Genomic DNA, 18,701 nt, shown 5'->3' on the forward strand with positions numbered 1-18,701 from the left:
TGTAGCTCAACGTGATCATGAACGAATTTCTGCATTACTGGCTTGTTTTTCCTGCTCTGTTCTTTGGAAGGAGCAGAGGAAGACTCTGTTTCATCACTGAGTGGGTTTACTTCACTAGAAATATAAGATGCTAGGCATTAAGATGTTCACAGATCTTTTACCTACATGAAGTTTGGAAGACATGTTGTCTTTAATCCACTTATATATGGTTTGAGGGGATGGATCCAACTTTATTTGCTTTAACAGTTCCTTCTCCAATTTGAGGAGTGGGAATAAGAAACTCAGTCCCTTTCCTTCCAAGATCTCCAACATGCGGTCCTTATTCTGATCAATTTCTGGGAGCATTTTCTGCATACTGACGTTGCTCTGTTGGGAAAGCTCTGTTAACCATTCTCGATCTTGTAAGTTAGCTAACTGCTGAAGACAAAGTAAGAAGAGAGGAAAAATACTTTGTATGAGGGTTTGAAAGACAAATTATCTTCAACTGGACGTTAATGTCAAAAACCTCAGGCGGGGGTGTGGACTCCATAATTCTAATGTTTTTGTCTTAACTAAATGTCACACAGCTTTTTAGGAGTAGCGGATACAACTCAGAGCGGAGTGCCCTGCACTCTGAAGCTTACAGTGAAAAAAATACTTCCAAGTAAACAAATACATTATTTCAATGCAATGTAACAGTTACAGAAGCACCTACAGACATTTAGAGACACCGTGGAAGGAAGATTACTGGAGAGAGAAGAAAGTCAAGAAAGACTGCATGGTAGAGATCGCTGAGCTGTGTTTTTAAATATTAATATGAGCTCCCAGTCAGAAAAGTAAGGGGAGAGCACTTCAGGCAATGCTGACCACTTATGCAAAGTTTCAGGGTAACTAAAGAAAGATGAAGCGGGAGAGGTGAACTGTGATGCTTTTTTTCCTCTTTTTTCCCAGCCAAAACATTCCTGAACATCTGTGGTAGGTGTTACGGATAAAACAAGGAATAAGAGACCTGGTTCCTGTGATTTGGAGCTTGGAATCTAGTGTGGAGTGGGGGAAAGCAAGAGAGGAAGAATACCAAAAAGCAGCAAATAAATGAAACGGTTAAACACTGTATTAACTCTTGGATGACAACAAATAGTCCCCGTAGACTAATCCGGCCTCGGGGACAGAGGTGGTTCTATAGATTAGTGCAGAAGATTAAACTGTGAACTATTTTAAGAACTGGGTACCGGTCACTTTCAGTACACCAACAGCTCGCATAGATGTTACTTTTTACAAAAGCGCTAACCGACATGACCACAGCGATCCACCAGTTTCCACAGCCCCCTCGGAACGCCAGAGAACGCCCCTCTAGAGAAGTCTAGGGCCCGGCCAGCACGCGCCCTCAGGATTTTACTCATGTGCAGTAATTCACGTGTTATTCTCTCAAAACCAGCATTCAGAACCACTTACATGTCAGTTTTTCCACAGACATCCTTTATTTTTTCTAAGTCTTTCAACAAACTTATTTCGTTTAAAGTACATACACCCACACAAAAAAGCTTCTCTCCCCCGTCCCAGCTTAAGGATCCACCCATTTTTAACATGGCGGAAGCCGAGCCTGCGCAGTCCGAACGAATTCCAGTTTCTGGCATAACGTTACATGCCCTTCTTCCGGTGCGGGAGGCTATACCATTCCCTGCGTAATCACCGTTTTTGTCCCAATTCACACGTACAATTTTCCAAGATCATGCGTTCTCATTTCAGCCATAAAAAGATTCCTCTGTCTCTACTATTGCGTAACTGCTGTTTATACCGTCGCGTTCTCGAAAGACCCCCGCCATTCCCGAATGGTCCGTACCAACTTCACCTCCGGTGCTAGGTGTCATGGCGGCCTCGAAAGTCTAGTGCGGGTTTGCACCTGTGCTGGGGCGGGCCCGGAGCCCACAACCGGAAACCCAGCGAGGTAAAGTTGCGTCTAGATTGTGGAGGCAACAGCTTCTCCGATTCCTCGGCGATGGCGGCTTCCGGGAGTGGTATGGCCCAGAAAACGTGGGAATTAGCCAACAACATGCAGGAAGCCCAGAGTATCGATGAAATCTACAAATACGACAAGAAACAGCAGCAAGAAATTCTGGCGGCGAAGCCCTGGACTAAGGAGTGAGGAGGTCCCTGGCGAAACGCAGGGGAGGGCGGGGTGGCGGGAGTCTAAGAGACCCAGGGGGAGTGGGAGTTGGAGGGGATAGAGAGCTTGTCTTTTCATGTGCAGGGAGGAGAAAGAGTAAGCGTCTGAGAAATTTTGCTTTACCTTTTTATCCCCGCAAGTAGAGCCTAAGACCCTCCACTGGGACTTGGTTGATTCCCCTTTCTGTCTCTTTTACCCGTTTGCCTTGAGAGAATGGAAGAGGAAAACGACAAGCGGTGATTTGGGCTTTCACTTCTTAACACCCGTATTGTCACAATATGCTCCACACTCTGCCTTGAACCCTGTGTCGATATATACTTTGTTGGGATCTTCCGCCGATCTCAGGCTGGAGACTGCAGCTATCTTCTTTATCTCAGGCTGGAGACTGCAGCTATCTTCTTTATCTCTTTAAAAGCTAGCCTATAATCTTTTAGATCTCTAATTGTTTTTTGATTGCTGGTAATTATTTCAGAAACACAACGAGGCTCTGGTCAGTCTCCCAAAATGTTACTCCACCAGTTCACATAAGCCAGAAATTATATCAAAAGACCTTAAGATTCTTAGCCCCTTAGCAAAACTCCTGTGTCCCTGGGAGTGATGACAGGTAGAGGATTCTTTATCCACAGCATTTATCCTTTTCTGAGAGCAGATATTGTTAGGGAGAGAGTAAAAGGAGCACAGTCTCTCTAATGGATAGACAGGAAAGTAGTGGTCAACAAAAAAAAACATATTTCATCTGTCTCAGTTTTTTACAAGGCAAACTTTAACTGTCAGTATTCGGATTCAGCAACGTTTACTGAGTAATTACTACGGGCTGAGCATTGAGCTACGAATTTCCATGTCATTAAATCTTCATGACAACCCAGTACTGTATTTTTATTCCTTTTTTGCATATATGAAAACAAGCAAGTATAGTAAATAACTTATTTCATGATTACACTGAGGCAGCGAACTCTTAAGTGAGCAACAGTCAGACCTAAGATCAAATCTCACAACTGTCACTAATTAGTTGATTGACCCTACAAAATTTACTTATCTTCATTTTTTTAATCTGTAAAACAGAAATAAGACCTACCTGGTTAATTATGTCATAAAGATTAGATGAGGTCATGTATAAAAAAAGGTCTAGAATGTATGTAATAGAAGCACAATAACTGTGTCTGTCTTTTTTTCCCCAGTAGATAGAGGAGCGAAGATTTTAATTCATATCTTGACTCCCAAGACCAGGTCTCCATATTTTTCAGTCGTGATTGAAATCTGTGGGCAGACATCTTAAAAAGGCTTCTCAAAGACACTGACCACTCTTTACAGACTGGTTAGTTTGCCTGGTTGTCTGCTATTTCTATAACAGGCTGTGCACTTAGGTTGATATAGCCTGTTAAATATTTGGAAACTATCAGCTTGCCTCACTGTGTGATTGTATCTCTAGTTATATTCATCCTAGCTGTCTTGAGCTCCATCAGTGAGACTGAAATGTAATTTTATTCAACAATAGTTTGGTCACATCCACAGATGACAAACTGAAATAGCCATCATAGTAGAATTAAAGATATTAAGGCTACATTTTGCATTTTGAGGCTAATACCACAGAGAGAAGCCACAACCTTCAACACACTGTTCTTTGAGAGTACTGTAAAAGATTGGTTAATAATGCTAATAACAGCCCGCACTTAAAAAGTTTTAGTATGTGTCAGGCACTAAGATAAGCACTTTATATACATTATTTCATTTACTCCATTTTCTCCTAACAATAGCTCTATGAAAACAGGCACAGATGTTAAGTGGTTGTCTCAAGGTCACAGCTAGGACATGGCAGTGCAAGGATGCAAACCTAGGCAGATGGATGTCAGAGCCCACATTCTTAAGTGTTAGGCCAGAAGGTTAGGCCCAAGAGTAATGAAGCACAGCCATCCAACCAGATTCAGAAACCGAGATTTGGTGATTCCAAAAGTAATGGAGAAAAAGTCTATTGAACTGGTCATGTAATTCCCTCCTATCTACTTGAATAGCATATTTTAAAACTATTTCATACTTTTCCCTTCCCCCCGTGGGAAGTACTTGCCACATTATGACATGTTTATCATTTCCATCCCCCTTCCAGAACTCTGTCCTTTTCTACTTCCTTTTTCTTTCCCACATTCTACACTTTCTCCCCATTCCATCAATATAAATTCCTTCAATACTTATTTGTTAATCTCCGCAAAAACTTGTATTGAAATTGTACTTATATAAGAAAGTTAATTACACCATGCCTTTGTTTTGTAGTCACCATTACTTTAAGTACTGCAAAATCTCAGCATTGGCTCTACTGAAAATGGTGATGCATGCCAGATCAGGAGGCAACTTGGAAGTGATGGGCTTGATGCTGGGAAAGGTGGATGGTGAAACCATGATCATTATGGACAGTTTTGCTTTGCCTGTAGAGGGCACTGAAACCCGAGTAAATGCTCAGGCTGCTGCATATGAGTACATGGCCGCATACATAGAAAATGCCAAACAGGTAAAAATGCTGTTCCTTAAAATTTGGTAACTGCAAGAGTCTCACAGTTACTTTTGAGTTTCTAAATTTAAAACTGTTCTCTCTACATTAAAGTTTATATTTTAAGTTACTACATTAAAGTTTATATTTTAAGTTATTCTCAACTATATATAATGTATATGAGATTAGCATGGATTTTTTAAAATAAATTTTCACTCAGGAGAATAGATCTTAAAAATTCTCATCACAAGAAAAAAAAATTTGTAACTGTGTGTGGTGATGGATGTTAACTAACTACACTTATTGTGGTGATCATTTCACAGTATGTACATATATCGAATCATTATGTTGTACATCTGAACTAATATGTGTCGATTATATCTCAATTTAAAAATTTTTTTACAATTCTCACATTCATTATGTGTGTGTGTGTATTTAAAACCAAAAATTTGGAAACAACCTAAATGTACCTGGATATCAAGATGATTAAATCATCCATACAATGAACTGCTAGCCAGCCTTTAAAAAAAATAAGAACTAGTTATCTATATATTTATTTATATGAAACAAACCCCAGAATGTTTTGTTGAGTGAAAAAGTAAAGTGTAGAACACTGTAGGTGGTATGCCATTGTGTGTTCTTATTAATCTACATAAATGCAAAGACTATATATTCTATATGCAAAGAATAGCTCTAGAAGACAGGTATGTAAGCAGCTGCCTACAGTAGTAACATCTGGGCTGAGAAACTGGTTGAGGGGAAGGAGGTGGTAAGGAGACTGAATAACCTTATTGTACGGGTATCTTATTAATTTTGTGCCTTGGGCATGTATTATCTAAAATATATATATTTTTAAATTTAAAAGCAGCATATGCTTTAACTATTCTGAATACTATTATTTTACTGTAAGACTATGTAAACAGACAAATCACAGGTGTCTCTAAGATTAAACAGGAACTTCAAGCTCTTTTGCCCTCTTCATTTGTTAGGTCGGCCGCCTTGAAAATGCAATTGGCTGGTATCATAGCCACCCTGGCTATGGCTGCTGGCTTTCTGGGATTGATGTTAGTACTCAGATGCTCAATCAGCAGTTCCAGGAACCATTTGTAGCCGTGGTAGTAAGTATTTTTACAACCACTTTTAATTAATTTTCATGAAGATTTACTAAAGCAAGTATACAGAGAAATAAAAACAGTGTGGTAAAGAGCAAGGCTCTGGTGTCAGTCTGCCTAAGCTTGAATCTGAATTCCACCTCTTTGTAGCTGGAACTTTGAACAAGTTACTTAACCTCTCTGCATCTCTTCCCCCACTCTGTAAGATGATGGGTATACACAGCATCTATATCTCAGTTCCCTGCACATAGTAGGCATTCAGTCAATGTTGACTGAATTGATTAAATCAGGAATTGCTAGAGCAGCTCTTGCACTGCTCAGTGTTTTAGATGCAATCCAGGTTACTATGAGGAAGGTAGAAATTGTTCATCTATTAAAGAAAAAAAAACTTGAAAAAGATGAGCAAGTCTTCAATTAATACTCTTAAATAATATAATAACTAGATCTAATCTCTAAATTAACGATGAGATTTCTATACTTAACCATTCTGTTGAACTTCCATGGTTTTTCAATTTGGTTATTTTTTTCCCTATTATATGATTATTTTTAATTATGTGTGTGTGTGCATATAGTGTTATATGTACATAGGTATTTCTAGGCTTATAATGTTTAAACAAATAGACGTATATAGTGATTTTATAATCAGCAGATATTAAATATATCTTTCTTGTAGATTGACCCAACAAGAACAATATCTGCAGGGAAAGTGAATCTTGGAGCCTTTAGGACATACCCAAAGGTAATTTTAAAAATTGTAAGTCCCTATAGTTTTTTAAATTTTAAATATGTGATTTATTTTTAAAAATGTGTTATGGTATCTCATTTTGTCCTAAAATAATTTAACAATATTTACAAAATAGAAGTCAAACTACCACAAATTGCCCTTAGCAAAAGACAATACACTTGTGCTGCATATTGTTAATTTTATTTCAAAAGCAGTCTTCATTTGTTAATAAGTATTTGTATGTCCATGGCATTCTGATGGGTACTAGAGAAACAAGTTAAATCCATCTACTTCCTTCCATGCAATCTGAAATAGATATGAGCAAAAGTATGTATCACCTGAGGACAAGAAAAATGAATCTATAAGCCAAATCCAGCCTTCAGCCACCAAATGGGGTTGAGGGAGGGTATAAGCAACATACTTAATATTTTGGGGAGTATTTGGCTCCCCAAAATTAATGTTTCTGTAAATAGAAAGCTGCATAGAAAATATGTTTTTCCTCTGTTTTGTTTTGTTTAAATCTTCTATTTTCTTCATTTTTGTTTAGGGCTACAAGCCTCCTGATGAAGGACCTTCTGAGTACCAGACTATCCCACTTAATAAAATAGAAGACTTTGGTGTACACTGCAAACAGTAAGTAATTTTAAAATGTATCTGATGCCAAAATCGTCATAAGAAACCTTAGAGATCATCCAGACCAAGCCCCTAATTTTATAGATAAGAAAAAAAGTTCAGATGAAATGCATTTCATAATCTTTTAAAATAATAGTAAGAATATACAAATTTAGGATGATGTTTGAATTTTATTAATAATTGTTTTAATCTAACATGTTATTTACCTTTCACACATACATAAACACTTTATCAATGTACCAGACACTTGGCCCGTTAATGAATTTAACAGTTGAGAGAAGTTGTATTCAGGGCCAGCCTGATACTGGCATTTCTGCAGCCTTCAATGTATCCAGTTTCCACTTAGCAAAAATTCTCCCCAAACAGTTTCACTCCAAAAGTTAAAGAAGCCATACTAAAAACTACTTAATTGTATACTCCTTTAAAATAGTGAATTTTATGGTATGTGAATTATTGTATACATCTCAATTTTTTAAACTGCTAAACCAATGAAGACAGTCATCTCCACCTTCTAAATGTATCTTACCACCTCTCTTACTATCACCTTGATCCAAGCCACAGCCATCTGGAGCTTAAATCAAAGCACTAGCCTTCTAGGTGGTCTTCCTCCTTCTGACCTTTACCCCACCCCTTAAAGGTCTTTTGTCAGCCAGACAGATTCTATTAAAATGTGAGTTAGACCATGTTCCTCCTTCTCAGAATAACTTCCCGTCTCACTAAGAATAAGATCTATAGTGCTTACCATGGACCACACAACCCTATGTAGTCTGGCTCCCACCATCTCTCTGAGCTCATTTCCTGTCACTGAGCCTTTGCTCTCTCCATTCCAGCCATAGTGGCCTCATTATGGTTTATCAGATGTACTAGGCAGGCTCCTGCCTCAGGGCCTTTGCACTTGCTGATCCCTCTGCCTGGAGCATCCTTCCTTATTTCCATGTGACTCACTATTTCAATCAACCAGTGTCTGTTTAAGGGTCACCTTAACAGAGAATGTTCATTGATCACCCTATTTAAATTAGCACCTTCTTGTCACTCGGTGTTACCTTTCCCTGCTTTATTTTTCTTCTTAGCACTTGTCACCACCTTATATGTTTTTGTTTCGTTGTTACTGACCTCATTAGAATGTGAACTTCATGAGAGTAGAATCAATTCACTGCTGTATCCTAACATTTAAAATAGGATATGGCACATAGAAGGGTGGGCACCCCCCCCAAAAAAAAGGAAAAATGTTGCCTAAATGATTACTAGTGTCCCTTTGTCCATACCTCCCATCCCACTTCAAGGAATACCTTAACTACCCATGTGCTACTACTGCTTATTTTTGTGTTTAGAAATTCTTAGAAAATTATAGAATTTCTAAAATTTAATTTTTAAATAGATCTGGTTTTCAGTCATCCCTGACATACTTCTGGAAAAAAAGGATTCTGTTTTATTTTTCAATGAGAGGTTTGGAATTAAATCACTTAATTTGCTCTACTGAAAAGAACTTAAACCATTCCTGTTTGAGAGAATTGCTCCTAAGCATGGAAACACCTTTGCCGTGATACTTTAATTTTCAGAGTTAACAATTTTTTTCATTTATATTGAGTTGTGGTATCAAAAGCTTATACCTTTAATACCTGCTCTACTTCTATCACCACCAGCAGCAGCTTTTGAAACAAAAAAAGACTGCGGGAGTCTGTGCTTTCTGTATCCAAACAAATCTGCATTTCCTGTTTTTCTGAAATATAAGCCTATCAAAGAGGAGTTACTGCATTCTAGCTACCTGCACTGCTAAAGCGTAGAATTTTGAACCTGGAATTACTAGGATATTCAAAGATACTCTCTTACTTAGGATCAGTTCCTAAATAAAGAGTAAACTTTTTCATAGGGCAAATAAGTTGCTTAATTTATTTTTATTTCAAATCATTAATGAAATATAGTGCCAAGTTGAAAGAGCAGGGGTTTTGTACAGGCTCATTATATATCCATTTCCTAACTTATTTGACAATGAGCTATTATTTGTAGTTTATATTGATCTTTTTTTTTCTTTTCTACATTAAATTCTAGATCATAATCCAAAGTTTGTTTTAAACATAGAATCTAATATAGATACTAAATATATTTAACTTTGAAGAGGCTTAGTAAAAATAGGACACAAAGTGTTTTTTAAATTAGCTTGCATGTTATCAGTGTTATACAGGCACATAGTTTAAAGAGTCAAATGGTTCTATGAAATTTATTATAAAATAAACAATCTTGTACCATTTCCTTTTGCATCTCCCAGAGGCAGTCACTTAAACTATTATAGTTATTCTGTTTAAGTATTTACCCCCGTATCTTCAGACAGCATGCTGATAGTGCTACTTCTTGATTTTCAGTTCTAGGCAGTATCTATTATTGACTTCCCATACAGAAGATGAGGCTTTAGCTCCACGAATAATTTTGAATATTCTCCTTGTTTTCAACTCTGCTACTGAGATTTGCAGCTAATCACTACATAGTAGACCAAAAATTTTCATTGCATCAACCTATGGAATTAAAACAGTAATAACATTAAGGTGGTCCATATATTTTAAAACATGAAAGTCTATTCTAGACCCTCAAGTTTGAGTTCCCTTATTTTCCATCCTTTATAAATCTAAATATCTGTTACTGTGCTCATCCTCTCATGTCTTTTTCCCTCAAGTATCAGAGGTACAACCCCTCCTTTCTAAAACTGACCTTTCCACTTGAGCCCCTGCCTCCTCTCCCCATACCTAACCCCCTCAACTCCCAGGGCCTCACTTCTTAAGCAATGTCTTAAATGTCTACACTCTGGATATAACAATTAAGACCGTGAGGTTTCGATAATAGACATAACTTAACATATCCTTTTGCTGCTACTTTCTAATTCTGTGGCTTTGAACAAGGTCTTTACTCTCTAGAGTTGTTTCTTCGTCTGTCGAATGGGAATAATAAATCCCTCCTTGTATGGTTGTAGGAAAGAATAAATGAGAATGTATGTAAAGCACCAGGACATAATAAGTGCTCAAGAAATACACTATTCCACTTCCACATTTCACTATAGCTATGTCCCTTTCATATACACATATGCATGGATATCTTAATCTTGAACAAGCCTTTACTTAGAATTATCTTTAAATTCTTACTCTTTTTTTATTTCTTCACTCCTGAATTGAATGAACAAGAATTTTTTGTCGTATCCATGTGTGCTTATCTTTTACACCACCAACCTGAGTGTAAGCCTTTATCTCCTCACATCTGCCACGCTGCTGTGGCATCCCTTGTGGTATCCCTGCCTCCATTTTGTCTCCTTTAACACATTTTACCACAGCCAGCTTTCTAAACCACCTCTTTGGCTATATCATTGATCTGCTCAAACACTTCTATGAGTCCCAAGTACCTAGAAGATCATTTCTTAGCCTTTTATGTAATGTCCTCTGCCAGCTAGACCCCAACATAGCTTTCTAGGTTTCCCTTCACATAATTCTTCTGCTCCTGCTAAACTGTCCAGGCAAACTGATTAATTTATTATTCCCTTCACGACTTTCCTTTTTGTGAGTCAGTGCTCTCTGCCTAATACTACCTCCTCGTTCTCAGCATATCCATACTATAGACTCATGTAAGGTTTACTCTAAATTCTGCCTTTTCCCTGGGGCTTCTCAGGCAGTTCTGTCTATACTAAGAGTACTCATTATCTCTAACATTCAATTGGCAGGTGATTAATTTTAAATATGCACCATAGCACCACTTGTTATTCAACATATATCATTATATATTTAACATTTTGTGGATTCACCCCACATTTCCCATAAAAATGGTAAGCTCCTTAAGGTAAGCAAGTCCCTTGTGTTTCTTTGTATCCACTGATGTACAGAACATAATGAGATATTTATTATTTTTATTTATTTTTTATAAATTTATTTTATTTATTTAATTTTGGCTGCCTTGGGTCTTTGTTGCTGCGCGCGAGCTTTCTCTAGTTGCAGCGAGCAGGGGCTACTCTTCATTGCGGTGCGCGGGCGTCTCATTGCAGTGGCTTCTCTTGTTGCAGAGCACGGGCTCTAGGCATGCGGGCTTCAGTAGTTGTGGCTCTCAGGCTCTAGAGCACAGGCTCAGTAGTTGTGACACACGGGCTTAGTTGCTCCATGGCATGTGGGATCTTCCCGGACCAGGGATCGAACCCATGTCCCCTGCACCAGCAGGCTGGTTCTCAACCACTGCGCCACCAGGGAAGCCCCTGTGATATTTAAGTATTTATTACTTAAAAAAAATATATATGTTTCAGGGCTTCCCTGGTGGCGCAGTGGTTGAGAGTCCGCCTGCCGATGCAGGGGACACGGGTTCGTGCCCTGGTCCGAGAAGATCCCACATGCCGTGGAGTGGCTGGGCCCGTGAGCCATGGCCGCTGAGCCTGTGTGTCCGGAGCCTGTGCTCTGCAACGGGAGAGGCCACAGCAGTGAGAGGCCCGCATACTGCCAAAAAAAATTTATATATATTTCAGACATTTAACCAAATTTTCCTTGCTATCCGTGATTATAAATTAGGTACCTTTGGAAGCAGCAGTAATTCTTTTATGTGGCTTAAGGACCTACCTTAAAGTTTCCTTTTCCAAAAAGCAGTAGGTCCTTATTAGGGGATTAAAAAGGGAGGAATGGGGAGTCCACATGACATTTTCAGGAGCTTTTCCTTTGTTTTTGTTTTTTAATTTTTATTGGAGTATAGTTGATTTACAATGTTGTGTTAGTTTCAGGTGTACAGCAAAGTGAATCAGTTATATATTTTTGATATTTTTAAAAGCCTAACAAAAGTTATAGTTGACCCTAGAGAGGTAGTTCATTAAGTTTGTGTGCTATTGGCCGGAATTTATGAACTCAATGACATGGATAAACATATGTCATTCAGAAGTGTTGATTAGTTCTTGATAATTTCTTGGGAATTTCTGGGCTCTACAGAGGGGAGAAATATAACAACAATGTTTATTTAGTTATCAGATTTGAAACCATACCCCTAAAGAGTAAGGAAACCGTGTTTACCTGTTATTCTATTAGACTAAAAATTAAAATATGACTATTTGGATATGAAATGTAATTCACTTAAATTTGGCCATAACCTTTATATGATGTGGTTGAATTTTTTTCACTCACTATATTTGTGCTTTTGTTTCATAGATATTATGCCTTAGAAGTCTCATATTTCAAATCCTCTTTGGATCGCAAATTGCTTGAGCTTTTGTGGAATAAATACTGGGTGAATACGCTGAGTTCCTCTAGCTTGCTTACTGTAAGTACTATACTTGCAAGGATTGTGTTTGAATTTTTTATCAATCTATGTAAGTTGTTTAATATCTGAAACTCTTTTTCATGGAAAGGCTATATCTGACTTGGCCAATATATTAATTAGGCCTGGGGGCAGATTCTATATGACCAGAGGTGGATTGTGATACTAGGCCAAGCCAAGATCTGTGTTGTGTACCACTGAGACTAAGCCTAATATATATACAAATATAGTGGCCAGATGAGGGTGAGGTCTCCCCCTGCCTTGAACAGACTTACAGAGAGAAAAATACAAATACTGTTTTTTGTTGTGTATGTCAGGTAGGTCTCTGGTTACAAGTGACAGGAGACCCAACCAAGCTGGCTTAAACAAAAAAGAGAATCATGTAAACTGCAAAGTGCAGGAGTAGGGCTTACTTCACGCACAACCTAAATTTGCATTCAGACAATATTATGAGGTCTTGGTCTTCCTCTCTCAGCTTTGATTTCAAGTCAGTTGGCTTCAGTTTCAGACTTCATGTGAAACCAAGATGGCAGCATTAGCGTAGATCTCCCAGCCTCTCAGTTTCACACTGAAAAGACCAAGATACACACATAGCCCCACATATTCCCAGGCAAAGCCTCATTGTGTCTGGAGTTTTGTAGGTCACATGCCCATCCTTAAACCTGCTCTGGGTGAAGGGCATGAACACCATGAGTTCATGGGCCAGGGCAAGTGCTTTACTGCTGGGCTGGGGTAGAAGAAACTCTCAGGAGCATGTGGACTAAGAATGTCCTCAGAAGGAAATCAGAATATCACTACCTTAAAGCAGCAGATGCTAAGCAGAAAAAAAAAAAAAATAGTAGTGAATATATCATTAAAATCTAACATTTAGAAGAATATTTATTTAACAAACTTCTATCTAGAGCTTAGTAAGGAACAGTTTTGTTTTGGATTTTTTACTTTTTTTTTTTTTTTTATAAGTAAGCTACTTCATATAGCACAGTATAACATAGTGGTTAGAACCACAAAATTTGGAATAAAATAAACTCAGTTCAGAAACAACTCTGCCACTTTACTAGCTGTGTGTGACCTTCACAACATTATGTAATGTGACTAAGCTTTTCTAGTCTAATGATAATAGTACCCACATTGTTAAGTACACTGAGATTATATGAAATATTTTATATATAAAGTAATTAGCAAAGTACTAGGCATATAGTAAAGCCTCAATAAATTATTGTTTGTTTGATTCATTGTATTCATGGGAAAAGACCTCACTTGAGCATATTTACTATGGTTTTAAATATAATTCTGACAAGCTTCCTGTTATTTCTTTCTTTTTTTTTTTTTTTTTGCGGTACGCGGGCCTCTCACTGTTGTGGCCTCCCGTTGCGGAGCACAGGCTCCGGACGCGCAGGCTCAGCGGCCATGGCTCATGGGCCCAGCCGCTCCGCGGCATGTAGGATCCTCCCGGACCGGGGCAGGCGGACTCTCAACCACTGCGCCACCAGGGAAGACCCCGTTATTTCTTATCCTCAACAGTCAGAAATAGCAAATTAGAAGGAAAGAGAGTGATCATAATAGCAAACATTTATTAAATGCTTCCTATGTACCAGGCATGGCTAAATGCCCCATGTGTGGTGTTTCCTTAGAGGCAAGTACACTAATAGCAGCCAGAAGTGACACATGATGGCAAGGGGAGGAAACAGTAAGACTGGAGCTTTCTGAACCTTTGTATAAAAGCATACAGCTCTGGGCTTCCCTGGTGGCACAGTGGTTAAGAATCCGCCTGCCAATGCAGGGGACACGGGTTGGAGCCTTGGTCCAGGAAGATCCCACATGCCACGGAGCAACTAAGCCCGTGCACCACAACTACTGAGCCTGCATGCCACAGCTACTGAAGCCCGCACACCTAGAACCCGTGCTCCGCAACAACAGAAGCCACTGCAATGAGAAGCCCACGCACTGCAACGAAGAGTAGCCCCCGCTCGCTGCAACAAAAAAAGCCCGTGGGCAGCAACAAAGACCCAATGCAGCCAAAAATAAATAAATAAAATAAATAAATTTATTTTAAAAAAAAAAGCATACAATCCTGTTTACTCAGCCTGTGGCTGTCCCTGTATTCCAGAACTGCATATATTGAGGACATTAATAATCAAGAAAAGGTTAAATTATATTTCCTCCTTTTTTGTAGTTTTATACCTAGTACATTGCATTACTAAGCATTCTAAGAAAAAATATATAAATATATGTTCATCTCTTTCCCCAGCTAAAGCATGTAATCTAAAAGCTACAAGAAAAAATTTATTTTCTGATTTATATTATTTCTCTGTGTGTTTGAAATGTAATTGATTTATTTTTTCATTTTAATAGGATAACTCTTTCTGCCATCCTACATTTTTATTGGCTTGAGCTAAATCTTCCAAATGTGACATGGTCTACAGATATTAGTGTTTTCTCCAAATCTGTGGGGGAGAATGTATTGGTGGCCTAAACCATTTAGATCCAGAATATAATTGCATCTTTTTAAAAATACCATAAGTTTGTAAAATCATTGGAAAGCTGGTAGCATTTTAAAGGGCTCTTTGTAGTAACTATGATGACAGCAAATAATGTTTTTAAATGTTTTGTGATTGAACTGTATTTCCTACACACTATTTTACAGACTGAGCAAATAGAATAAAATAAAGATATTCCAGTAAAATGTTTTTTAAAAATATTACAGTTAAGTATACATATGTAATTATTAATTTTTTTGTTTTTAAAATGTATGAAATAGTAACAGCATATATAATATTTCAGCTTACTAAATGTGGGTATCCCTGTGAGTGTACAGCAATACTCTAAAATATAACTATGGCTATAGCTAGGTGGAGGGATTGGAGGTATTTCCTTTTTTTTTTAATACTGCTCTACATTTTCCACATTTTCTGTATAACTATTAATTTTATAGAAAAGCTAAAACATGTAATTTTTAAAATACTGTCATAAATACTAATTCTGGAAGTTCAACATGAAAAAGTAACAAAATTAGCTAACAATTATTAAGGCTTCACCAGGTGTCATTGACAGTCCTACGAGCTTTATATACATCACTTCACATAGCTTTAAGATAGAAATTATCACCTTCCTCCCCCATTTTCACAAGAAGACTTGAAGGCACAGAAAAGTAAAGGAGTTCTCCCAAGGCCCCCCAGCTAATCTGCAGCAGGCCAGAACCTGGATTCAGATCTGTGTACTTCAAAGCCTCTCATAATAACAAATATTAGATTTAAGCAGTCAAAAAGAACAATTCCAAATTTAATCTTGAAATTATAAAAGGTGAAAAACTCTACACTTGAACTGCTTGAGCTTTGGAATCAGTTTTTGCGAGTATAATTTGACTTCTTCCTTCACTGACTATCCACTTAGATTTCATAGTGGAATTATTTGTAAATGAAACGTTCTATATGGAAGAAAATTTACATACTTTTTTAATGATAGACTAGTATCATATATTGACACAATATCATTTTCCCCACAGAATGCAGACTATACCACCGGTCAGGTCTTTGATTTGTCTGAAAAATTAGAACAGTCAGAAGCCCAGCTGGGACGAGGGAGTTTCATGTTGGGTCTAGAAACACATGACCGAAAGTCAGAAGACAAACTTGCCAAAGCTACACGAGACAGGTAAGTTAAGCAAATCTGTTCCTACCTCTAACTTTTTTTCTTTCAAGATTTTCAAATAACAGGATTCAAATTCCTTACAGTTAAACTTATAACTTACAATTGTACCTGAATATTAATTTATTTGGACCTTTAAGAGTTCTCAAATGCAGGTTTTGACTTTGAAAATTTAGGAGACAGTAGGTACATTAAAGGCTGTTAAGGGTCTAGGTAATGTTATGAAAAACTTGCAGTCACCTTTTCCAGGTTCAGCTAGAAAGTGTAAGAAAAAAAACCAATCCATTGCTGGATCTTTAAACAAAAACAAAAACAAAACCTTGCAAAAGGATGTCCTCAGCTATTCTAACCTAATCATCATCTGAAGGATTAAATTAGGATTTAAGTTTATCAAATTTCAAATTTTTATAAAGTTTTAAACCCCTAAATATCAGAGAAGTGATTGTATCTCTCTTATTTTTCTGAAATAATCCTTTATACAGTAATTGAGTATCCCAAATTTCACTACAAGAATTTGTTAGGAACAAAGTTGGGCTGTGTTCTCTGATAACTCATGAAATAATTATGTGGTCCTTCAGATGCATACAGGATTGGGAAGACTACTAAATAACATTTACTTTCACAAAAATTTGAATTTTAATGTGATAATTAGGGGTAGAGAGGAAAGGAAGACTATGTTGACATCTATGTAAACCAGTACCTTGGGATCCATTTTAAGAAAAACTGGACTAGTTGATAGGAAAGAAAAGAGAGAAGGGAGGGTGCAAAGTGTATTAGGAGTAGAAGCCATCTTGGGTTAGAATGATCTCATTCCCTTCTTCTCTATGGGTTTTTAAAAGGTATAGAGGTAGTAGCCTGGATAAAAATTACATTTTTCTTTGGCACTAGGTCTTACTTTTGATACTTGCTCTGAGTATGTCATTTTGCTCATCTGTCTTTACATGTGTCTGATTTTTTAGTGTCTAATTTTATCTGCATTTACATCTCGATTTCTTATGAAGCAAAAATTTCACTGTGGGAATGTAGTTATGTAAGAAGAAAAGTAGGAAGGAGGAAAGTAGTAGTACAAAAGTAGAAAATTTTCCTTCTGGGAATAACTTTACAAGAATTGCATCTCTTCTGAATTTTGGTGGGTTTTTATTGTGTTTTTTTGTTTTTGTCTTTTTATAATTTTAAAATGTAAGTCCTTCACCCACTAATCTAACTTTGGCTTTGAATTGTTTGAAGGATGTTTGTGATTATTTCAGGAAAAAAAGCATAAGATTCATTAAAATCATTTTTAAAAATTATTCTAAGTAATGAATAACAAGGAATAGCAGATTTTAATGTAACATTGGAATCAATCTATAATTATAAATTATAAATAACTTCGGTAACCTTCTAAAACAGAACTTTTCCCAAACCTTCTGACAAATAACAAAATTAACTGTTATGAATTATATCAAATTTTACATTGTCATTCTCTTGGGAAGGTGTTAGTAAGTAGTGAAATGATCAAAAGACATGCAGAAGGCTAAAAATCACTATAGTATACTATAAAGAGTAAACTATAAATTGGTATAGTATATTTTGTGGAGTATGAATAGGACCAAAAATCATTATTTGGGTGCAAGGATGGAAATGGGGGAGGGGGGATTTGCATGTTTGAAATAGTTCTCAGTTCTTGTGACATTATGTGATGTGTTTTTTTCTTTCCAGCTGTAAAACTACCATAGAAGCTATCCATGGATTGATGTCTCAGGTTATTAAGGATAAACTGTTTAATCAAATTAACATCTCTTAAAAAATCACTAAGTAGTACTTTTGCCTGAAAGCCAGTATGAGAAAAATACTCAAGTAACACTTTGAAACCAGTTACCAAAAATCTGATTAGAGGAATAAGGTGCTCTGAAGTATCCTAAATATTAACATTCTATAATAAAATTCTTTAAAATAAAATGGTTCTTTCATTGTTTTGTGGGAGGGTTACATTATTTTTCTAGTATCCTTTAATGTTCTTAAATATGAGAGAAAGAAATATTGTTAGAACCTTTCTGTTTTTTAAAGTCTTGCCTATATAAATTAGTCAAAAGATTGCAGCATTTCACTGCATATTATCAGAGCCACTTTTCAATTTGCCTAAACCTTCTTTTGATAGTTTGTTAGTAAAAATACAATTTAATGTAACATTTTTATGTTCCTGTGAAACACTGTCACACCATAAATTATTTTCCTGAAAATCAAATAACTTAAATTTGAGACAGAGCCTAGCACAGGTATCTAGTCATTCAAATATTCACCAAGTGCCTTTACTGTACCAGGCCTGGTTTTACTCTCGAGATATTCTGAACAAGACAGACCTGGCCACTGTCCTCACAGAACTTCCAGTGGTGGCTAAGTTAACAAGAACCTAAGTATACTGCTGTGAAGGGAGAAATAAAGTGTGCTGGGGAACTCTCAGGAGGAACACTTACCCCAGAGAGGAGTTACCCAGGTAGGCTTCCTGAAGCAAGTGACCTGACGTTAAGCTGAAATTTGAAAGATAGGAGGACTAGCCAGAAAAAGCGTTAAGAGAAGCTATTACTTTCTAAACAAAGAGTACAGCGATATGTGGAAGGCCTGAGGCAGAGAGCAAGAACTTAGAACCTTCAAGAACTGAGATTCATTTAGATCTGAGAGTGTTGAGTAGTACATGGGGAGAGACAAGAGATGACTTTATTCATT

The 18,701-nt window shown here is 37.1% G+C and overlaps 1 protein-coding gene across 2 annotated transcripts; it reads left to right on the top strand.

Annotated features, from left to right (window-relative positions):
• The first annotated feature begins 1,920 nt into the window (after positions 1-1,920).
• On the top strand, positions 1,921-17,926 carry COPS5 (COP9 signalosome subunit 5). Of its 2 annotated transcripts, none has more exons than XM_082675069.1 (8): positions 1,921-2,118; positions 4,409-4,643; positions 5,612-5,740; positions 6,408-6,473; positions 7,006-7,091; positions 12,245-12,356; positions 15,856-16,004; positions 17,697-17,926. In XM_082675069.1, the coding sequence occupies exons 1-8, from the start codon at positions 1,976-1,978 to the stop codon at positions 17,779-17,781; spliced, it is 1,005 nt and encodes a 334-aa protein (XP_082531195.1). In that variant the 5' UTR covers positions 1,921-1,975; the 3' UTR covers positions 17,782-17,926. The 2 variants fall into 2 exon arrangements, with proteins under 2 accessions (XP_082531195.1, XP_082531196.1); XM_082675070.1 differs by having other exon boundaries at positions 1,986-2,126.
• Positions 17,927-18,701: the final 775 nt, after the last annotated feature.

This window comes from Grampus griseus, assembly GCF_964374135.1.
Source record: "Grampus griseus genome assembly, chromosome: 17".
Taxonomy (NCBI): Eukaryota; Metazoa; Chordata; class Mammalia; order Artiodactyla; family Delphinidae; genus Grampus; species Grampus griseus.

Excerpts from the sequence above, each read along its gene's own strand:
- COPS5 (XM_082675069.1), top strand. The coding sequence starts at position 1,976 with ATGGCGGCTTCCGGGAGTGGTATGGCCCAGAAAACGTGGGAATTAGCC. Across the intron at positions 6,474-7,005 it reads CCTTTAGGACATACCCAAAG|GGCTACAAGCCTCCTGATGA; the intron begins GTAATTTTAAAA and ends ATTTTTGTTTAG. Across the intron at positions 12,357-15,855 it reads GTTCCTCTAGCTTGCTTACT|AATGCAGACTATACCACCGG; the intron begins GTAAGTACTATA and ends TTTTCCCCACAG.